The sequence below is a fragment of the Carassius gibelio genome, chromosome B18 (assembly GCF_023724105.1).
Source record: "Carassius gibelio isolate Cgi1373 ecotype wild population from Czech Republic chromosome B18, carGib1.2-hapl.c, whole genome shotgun sequence".
In the NCBI taxonomy this organism is placed as follows: Eukaryota; Metazoa; Chordata; class Actinopteri; order Cypriniformes; family Cyprinidae; genus Carassius; species Carassius gibelio.
Window position 1 is genome coordinate 28,268,512 of NC_068413.1, and position 9,269 is coordinate 28,277,780.

Consider the following 9,269-nt stretch of genomic DNA (forward strand, 5'->3'; position numbering starts at 1 on the left):
TTCCACTTCGGTCCTGAAACTTTGATGGTCAGGAAACAGGAACCGGATACTTTATTGCAGAACCAATTACTTTGTAAAATGATTTACTGCTTCAAAGGACAGTGGGGACCTCTGCTGGTTAAAGCTGCTGAAAGGCAAGAATATTCCTTAGCATGTTCACTGTATTGTAAAAAATACTGTAAATGACATACTTTTCTATACAGTATTTATTCTTCTGTTCTATGTATACTTATACAGATACAGGTTCTATACAGACAAAATGGCAAGCATTCTATAGAAGAGTTTACTCAACTTTTATCAACTTAACTAAGTAAATGTATTTAGTAAATAAATAAAAAATAAAAATCAGTTCCAACACATTAAATACTGGCTCATATGTTCACTTGACATTGCTGCCACCTAACATTAAACCATAGTTTGATTGAATAAAGCATAGTTTGCTTAAGTTATTTTACTTTCAGAAAATGAAAAAAAGGGTGCTTGTTAGAATTCTAATGTGTCCCTGTTTGATGCCCCATTGACAAGTTGTTGTATACATTTTATAATTTTCTTTTTTCTTTCTTTTTCAGTGTTGATGAGCTTAAGAAATTCTCTAAAGCACTTATTTTAAACAAAGGTTTGTAAAAAGCCCTTTGTGAGCATCTTTCAAGTAGTGTTGCATGCTTTTGCTTGTCTCATCTGTAATATACTACTTGTATTAGCTAGTTTAATTAAAGATGGTATGATAATGGTGGTTTAAAGTTAACATCACACTCTGCATGTTTAAACAGATTTTTAACTATATAAATAATGCAGCTATATTATCATTTACAAATAATCCAGCTGTTACTTGTTTAGTATTTTAAGCTGCATATTCATTTTATTTCTCTGTGGTTTTGCAATTACTGATGTATAAGGAGGTTTGGGATTGGACCCATGAAGAACAAAGTTTATTGAACTATTTTTCTGTCAGTCATCTTAATTGCTTGTATTATTGGCCAGGGATGGTAAACATGCATTATATGAGGCAAAATGTTATAAACTGGGTTATACATCAACCAGTTGTATTCATCAACACAGGCTCAACTTCAGAAAGGCATTTACAGTATGTACTGCAGAGTCATGTTGTTGCTTGCAGCCATTATGATGATTATCACCTGCACTGTAAGTGCTGCACAACCAAAATGTAAAGCTTATGGGACAGATGAACTTCTTCATTTCTCAAAGGAAGGTGATATCTCTATTGGAGGCATTTTTTCATTCCACCAAATTCCAGTTGGTGTAAATCCAAAGCTCATGACCAATCCAGGAAGCATCCAGTGTAAAGGGTAAGATAGTGACAATACACTCATTTTATATGTGAAACTGGACTACAAAACAAAATTTTCAAATGATTTATTTACTGAAGAAATAAGCTTTCCACTGATGCGTGGTTTGTTACTATAGGACAATATTTGGCTGAGATAAAACTATTTGAATATCTGGAATCTGAGGGTGCGAAAAAAAAAATCTAAACACTGAGAGAATCGCCTTTAAAGTTGTCCGAATGAAGTTCTTAACAATGTATATTACCAATCCAAAATTAAGTTTTTATATATTTATGATAAGAGATTTACAATATATCTTAATGGAACATGATCTTTACTTAATATCCTAATGATTTTTGGCATAAGAGAAAAATCGATAATTTTTCATACAACGTTTTTTTGGCTATGGCTTTTTTTGGCAGGGTCACATATTACCTAAAAAGAAATGCTAATTTACGAAGATTTTAATTTAATATAATGTAAGAATAACAAATAATGTGATGATTGACTTTGATGTAAAAAAAAAAAAAAAAAAATATATATATATATATATATATATATATATTATACAATTGTCACTTTTCAGACTTGATCCTGGAGAGTTACAGTATGCAATGACAATGATTTTTGCCATTGAGGAAATAAACAACAGCACAGATATTCTTCCTGGCTTTGTGCTGGGTTACCGTGTCTATGGCTCTTGCCCAAGCGTCCCTCTTTCTGTTGGAGCATCACTAGCTCTGATGAATGGGCAAATGGAAGCAGAGGATAGCTGTGTAAGTCCCTCTACTGTGCAGGCTGTGATTGGAGAAACTACATCAACATCCACCATAGACATTGCAAGGACCATGGGTCCATTTAAAATCCCTGTGGTAAAGTCAAATGTTTAATGTGTATTTATTATTATTATTATTATTATTAAATAAAGCATAGCAAAATCAGTTGGATGCAGTGATGTTTGAGACATTTCTTGAAATAGTAACAATTTACTGTGTTTATGTGTTTAAATTAGTGTTTATTTATTATTGTTTTATAATGATGTAATTGTTATTCTTAGTCTCCAGTATTCAATTATGTTAATCTTTATCCATGTTGAAATACCATAAACATTGCTGTCTTAAAAAAGCATCAAAAGCAGTTTTTATTCTACTTGTCTAGTTTCAGACATGCTTCCAGAGTTTCAATGGAAGCTTAATAATTTCAATTTCAATTTAAGTTATTATTATTGTTGTTTCTTCTTCTTCTTCTTTTTCAGCTTAGCCATTCAGCAACTTGTGCATGTCTCAGTAATAGACAACAGTATCCATCCTTCTTCAGGACTATCCCCAGTGATCATTATCAGAGCAGAGCTCTAGCTAAACTGGTCAAGTATTTTGGCTGGACCTGGGTTGGGGCTGTGAGAAGCAGGGGGGACTACGGCAACAATGGAATGGCCACTTTTATAGAAGCAGCCGAGAAAGAGGGCATCTGTGTCGAATACTCAGTGGCCATTTACAGAACCGATCCCAGAGAAAAGTTTTTGGAAGTCATAGAAATTATTAAAAAATCAACATCTAATGTCATAGTGGCTTTTGCAGATGGCAATGATTTGGATATTCTCATAAAAGAGCTTTACTACCAAAATGTAACTGGTTATCAGTGGGTTGGAAGTGAAGGTTGGATCACATACAGGTATGTAGCGACCCCAATTAATTATGTTGTGGTAGGGGGAGCAATAGGCTTTGCTGTGCCAAATGCATATATTCCTGGATTGAAGGAATTTATTGCGAGTAGCCGTCCCTCCTTGAGACCAGGTAACACAGGACTGGTTGAGCTGTGGGAAAATGTGTTTAACTGCATTTTAAATCCAAACACACACAATGCCTCCAAGATATGCAATGGAGAGGAATCTCTAGCAAACACAAACATACGTTTCACAGATGTGTCTGATTCTAGTCTGCTAAACAATGTCTACAAGGCAGTGTATGCTGTCGCCCATGCTATAGAAGGACTGCTGACTTGTGACAAAGGGAAGGGGCCATTCCCCAACAAGACATGTGCAGAAAAAGGGGAAATACAGCCTTGGCAGGTGTGTTCTTTTCAGATTCTGATCTTAAATTTTTTGTAATTTAAAACTGATATTAAGAGACCATGGGTATTATTATATCATTATTCTGTATAGGTGCTGCATTATCTCACTCAAGTGAACTTTACAACTAAAAATGGAGAAAACGTTTACTTTGATGAGAGTGGTGACCCAGTTGCACGTTACACTTTGGTTAATTGGCAGATAAACTATGAAGGAATAATAACATTTAACTCAATTGGCTTGTATGATGCATCCAGACCAGAAGGACAACAGATTCAAATGAAAGATAACATTGATCCAGTCTGGGCAGGAAATCAGAAAAATGTATGTATTTAGCTACATTATGTATGTATGTATTTAAATAAATAAATGCATACATATGTAAATATAGCAAGCTTTTGATTAATAGTTTTGTGCACACTAGTTCTTCTCAGACTGTTTATGTATAGTTATGCTTTGTGTGTGTGTGTGTGTGTGTGTGTGTGTGTGTGTATTTAAGGTCCCTCGTTCTGTATGCAGCAAGACCTGCTTTGCAGGCACTCGCAGAGCCTTTCTGAAAGGAAAACCTATGTGTTGCTTTGACTGCATTAACTGTGCGGATGGAGAGTTCAGCAACACCACAAGTGAGATGGAGAGTCCTCTATTATTAACAGTGACACCCATCATGCTTCTGTCTTGTCAGCCCAAAATCTGTGTGGTTTTGGGTAGACTGTAAGGCAATGTCTTAAAATAATTTTGTTTCCTCTTGTGAAATTGTCTGTGCTTTCAGATGCAGTAACATGTGTTCCATGCCCACTTGAGTACAAATCTAATGGAAACAGAACACGGTGTGAACTCAAAAACACTGAATTCCTGACATTTAAAGAAGTAATGGGTAATGTACTAGTGACATTCTCTTTGTGTGGTGGATGTCTCACAGTCACAGTTGGGTTGATTTTCTTCTACCACAGACATACGCCAATAGTAAGAGCCAACAACTCAGAGCTGAGCTTCCTGCTGCTCTTCTCACTCACGTTGTGTTTTCTCTGTTCTCTTACTTTTATTGGTCAGCCCACTGAGTGGTCATGTATGTTGCGTCACACAGCATTTGGGATCACTTTTGTTCTCTGTATCTCCTGTGTTTTGGGGAAAACAATTGTTGTGTTAATGGCCTTCAGGGCTACACTTCCAGGAAGCAGTGTCATGAAATGGTTTGGGCCTCCTCAACAGAGACTCAGTGTTTTTGCTTTTACCCTTATACAAGTGCTTATTTGTATGATTTGGTTAATAATATCACCCCCATTTTCCTACAAAAACATAAATAATTACGAAGACAAAATTATTCTTGAGTGTAATCCAGGTTCAGCTGTTGGTTTCTGGGCTGTACTGGGTTATATTGGCCTACTGGCAGTCTTGTGCTTTATTCTGGCTTTCCTGGCTCGAAAGCTGCCTGATAACTTCAATGAAGCAAAATTCATCACATTCAGTATGATCATATTCTGTGCTGTATGGATCACATTTATCCCAGCCTATCTAAGTTCTCCTGGAAAATTCACTGTAGCAGTGGAGATATTTGCTATTTTAGCATCAAGTTATGGTATGTTGTTTTGTATATTTATTCCTAAGTGTTACATAATTTTACTAAAACCAGACATGAATTCTAAAAAACTTTTGATGGGCAAAGCTTCTTCAAGGGTTCTCTGATTAAAATGACTATTTATTATTACATGTTGACATAGTAAAAAATATCCATGGACAAAACATAATAAATTGACGTTCTAAAATGCATAAAATATGAGCTGTCAGTGGTTGAAATTTCTTGTGAATCCACAGTTTGATTGAAAAAAGAATTAACATAATATTATTTACAATGAGATGTAAAATAAATTTTATATATATATATATATATATATATATATATATATGTATATATCATGGTTTCTACGATATATATATATATATATATATATATATATATATATATATATATATATATATATATATATACATATATATATATATCGTAGAAACCATGATATATATATATATATATATATATATATATATATATATATATATATATATATATATATATATATATATATATATATATCGTAGAAACCATGATCAAGAAGGTGTGTCACCCTCAATTACTAAAGTTATTTATTAATTATTTATGGGTGCCCACTTTTAAGGAGTTTTTTTTTTTTAAACCACTTAACTTTGATGAATCAAGTCTTATAAATGAGACTCAATTCGAAAATAAATAAATAAAAAATAAAGAATAAACTTTTTGTCCTTTATGGGGAAAAAAATGGACACCCTTACAAAATTTATTTGAAATACTATGTATAATTCAGAGCAATAAATCCAACACTATGCAGATTGTAAATACATACCTGAAGTGGTGAGCCAATATTTTCAATGTGGTAAACACTCATACTCCCACTCAGACACACACATACACATACACACCGAAAATCAAAGCATTATTTATTTACAAAAACTGAATGAGTCAATGGCTGCATCCAAAACCAAATATTTCCCTCAAATTCAGTAGGCAAAAAGCAGTAGGAAAAGATTATGTATGAAAGAATCCTTAGTATTCATAAAATAGAAGGTGATGATTACCTGCATTGAGTACTAATGTTCGCAAGATTCGGACGTATGTATATTTAAGTATCTGAATATGCCTACTTACATTTACATTCAGTCATTTAGCAGACACTTTTATCCAAAGCGACTTACAATGAGAACGATGTACACGTGCTATATCAAGTCTCAGTTAACGTAACACAGTACACATAGCAAGGTTTTATTTAAATAATATAATAAATAAAAAGAAAACAGATAGAATAGAAAAAGAATAGAGCATGCTAGTGTAAGAGGACTTTTTTGCTTCTGTAAATTGTATAATAAATTAAAAGAAAACAGATAGAATACAAAATATATATCATTTTTAAATAATAGAATTAGAATAAAGAATCTAGCCATGGGGGTCAAAGTCCAGTGACTTCTGTGCCGGTCCCAAGCCCGGATAAATAGAGAGGGTTGCGTCAGGAAGGGCATCCGGCATAAAACATTGCCAAATCTAACCATGCGAATCATCAGTACGAATTGCATACCGGATCGGTCGAGGCCCGGGTTAACAACGACCGCCATCGGTGCCGTTGACCTACAGGGTGCTGGTGGAAATTGGGCTACTGTTGGTCGAAAAAGTAGAGAAGGGAGGAGAGTGCACAGACAGAGAGAGAAGAGGAAAGGTAAGAGTGTAGGACTGAGAATAGGAACTCTAAATGTTGGTACCATGACAGGGAAAGGTAGAGAGCTGGCTGATATGATGGAGAGAAGGAAGGTGGATATACTGTGTGTACAGGAGACAATGTGGAAGGGTAGCAAGGCTCGTAGTATAGGAGCAGGATTCAAGCTGTTTTATTATGGTGTGGATAGTAAGAGAAATGGGGTAGGTGTGGTCCTGAAGGAGGAGTTTGTGAGGAATGTCCTGGAGGTGAAGAGAGTGTCAGACAGAGTGATGAGTCTGAAGTTAGAGATTGAAGGGGTGATGTTGAATGTTGTTAGTGGTTATTCCCCACAGGTAGGTTGTGAATTAGATGAGAAAGAGAGATTCTGGAATGAATTAGATGAGGTGATGGAGAGTATTCCCATGGGTGAAAGAGTGGTGATAGGAGCGGATTTTAATGGACATGTTGGTGAGGGGAACAGAGGGGATGAGGAGGTGATGGGCAAGTTTGGAGTTAAGGAAAGGAACCTTGAAGGGCAGATGATAGTGGACTTTGCTAAGAGGATTGACATGGCTGTGGTTAACACTTATTTTCAGAAGAGGGAGGAGCATAGAGTGACTTAAAAGAGTGGAGGTAGGAGAACACAGGTAGACTACATCCTGTGTAGAAGAGGCAATCTGAAAGAGATTAGTGACTGTAAAGTGGTAGTGGGAGAGAGTGTAGCCAGAAAGCATAGGATGGTGGTGTGTAAGATGACTTTGTTTGTCTGTAAGAAGAAGAGGTCAAAAATAGAGAAGAAAACCAAGTGGTGGAAGCTGAAAAAGGAGGAATGTTGTGAGGAATTTAGACAGAAGTTGAGACAGGCTCTGGGTGGTCAGGTAGTCCTGCCAGATGACTGGGAATATACAGCAGAAGTAATCAGGGAGACAGGGAGAAAGGTGCTGGGTGTGTCATCCGGAAGGAGGAAAGAAGATAAGGAGACTTGGTGGTGGAATGAAGAAGTTCAGGATAGTATCCAGAGGAAGAGGTTAGCCAAGAAGAAGTGGGACATGGACAGGACTGAAGAGAATAGACAGGAATACAAGGAGTTACAGCGCAGAGTGAAGAGGGAGGTGTCTAAGGCCAAGCAGAAGGCATATGACGAGTTATACACAAGGTTAGACACTAGAGAAGGAGAGAAGGACTTGTACAGGTTAGCTAGGCAGAGGGATCGAGATGGGAAGGATGTGCAGCAAGTTAGAGTTATTAAGGATAGAGATGGAAGGGTGCTCACAAGTGCGGAGAGTGTACAGAGGAGATGGAAGGAGTACTTTGAAGAGCTGATGAATGAGGAAAATGAGAGGGAAAAAAGAGTAGAAGGGGTGAACTCTGTGGAACAGAAAGTAGATAAGATTGGAAAGGATGAAGTCAGGAAGGCTTTGAAGAGGATGAAAAGTGGAAAGGCAGTTGGTCCTGACGACATCCCGGTGGAGGTCTGGAAATGTCTAGGAGAGGTAGCTGTGGAATTTTTGACTAGTTTGTTCAACAGGGTTTTAGAGCGTGAGAGGATGCCTGAGGAATGGAGAAGAAGTGTGTTAGTGCCGATCTTTAAGAATAAGGGTGATGTACAGAGTTGCAGCAACTATAGGGGGATAAAGTTGATGAGCCATACAATGAAGCTATGGGAAAAAGTAGTGGAAGCTAGGTTAAGGAAGGTAGTGGAAATTTGTGAGCAGCAGTATGGCTTCATGCCCAGAAAGAGCACAACAGATGCAATTTTTGCTCTGAGAATTTTGATGGAGAAGTATAGGGATGGTCAGAGGGAGTTGCACTGTGTGTTTGTAGACTTGGAGAAAGCGTATGACAGGGTGCCAAGAGAAGAGCTGTGGTACTGTATGAGGAAGTCAGGAGTAGCAGAGAAGTATGTCAGAGTGGTGCAGGACATGTATGAGAGGAGCCGGACAGTGGTGAGCTGTGCTGTAGGTCAGACAGAGGAGTTCAAAGTGGAGGTGGGACTGCATCAGGGATCAGCTCTGAGCCCCTTCCTGTTTGCTATAGTGATGGACCAGTTGTCAAAGGAGGTCAGACAGGAGTCTCCTTGGACAATGATGTTTGCAGATGACATTGTGATCTGTAGTGAGAGCAGGGAGCAGGTGGAGGAAAACCTGGAGAGGTGGAGGTTTGCGCTGGAGAGAAGAGGAATGAAAGTCAGTCGTAGTAAGACTGAGTACATGTGTGTAAATGAAAGGGAGGGAAGTGGAACAGTAAGGTTACAGGGTGAAGAGGTGAAGAAGGTACAGGAATTTAAGTACTTGGGGTCAACAGTCCAGAGTAATGGAGAGTGTGCGAAAGAGGTAAAGAAGCGAGTGCAGGCAGGTTGGAATGGGTGGAGAAAGGTGTCGGGAGTTCTGTGTGATAGGAAAATATCAGCGAGAATCAAGGGGAAGGTGTACAGGACAGTGGTGAGACCAGCTATGTTGTATGGTTTAGAGACAGTGGCACTGAGGAAGAGACAGTAATCAGAGCTAGAGGTAGCAGAGCTGAAAATGTTGAGGTTCTCTTTGGGAGTGACAAGATTGGACAGGATTAGGAACAAGTACATCAGAGGGACAGCTCATGTTGGACGTTTGGGAGACAAAGTTAGGGAGGCCAGATTAAGATGGTTTGGACATGTTCAGAGGAGGGAGAGTGAATATATTGGTAGGAGAATGTTGG

At 37.6% G+C, this 9,269-nt stretch overlaps 1 protein-coding gene across 3 annotated transcripts; it reads left to right on the forward strand.

Moving 5' to 3' along the window:
- Positions 1-1,058: 1,058 nt before the first annotated feature.
- LOC127977340 (extracellular calcium-sensing receptor) lies at positions 1,059-5,114 on the forward strand. 3 transcript variants are annotated; one of them, XM_052582216.1, is made up of 7 exons: positions 1,059-1,307; positions 1,873-2,158; positions 2,542-2,957; positions 3,222-3,354; positions 3,448-3,678; positions 3,854-3,977; positions 4,124-5,114. In XM_052582216.1, the coding sequence occupies exons 1-7, from the start codon at positions 1,087-1,089 to the stop codon at positions 5,035-5,037; spliced, it is 2,325 nt and encodes a 774-aa protein (XP_052438176.1). In that variant the 5' UTR covers positions 1,059-1,086; the 3' UTR covers positions 5,038-5,114. The 3 variants fall into 3 exon arrangements, with proteins under 3 accessions (XP_052438176.1, XP_052438174.1, XP_052438175.1); XM_052582214.1 differs by having other exon boundaries at positions 2,542-3,354; XM_052582215.1 differs by having other exon boundaries at positions 1,873-2,062; positions 2,542-3,354.
- Positions 5,115-9,269: the final 4,155 nt, after the last annotated feature.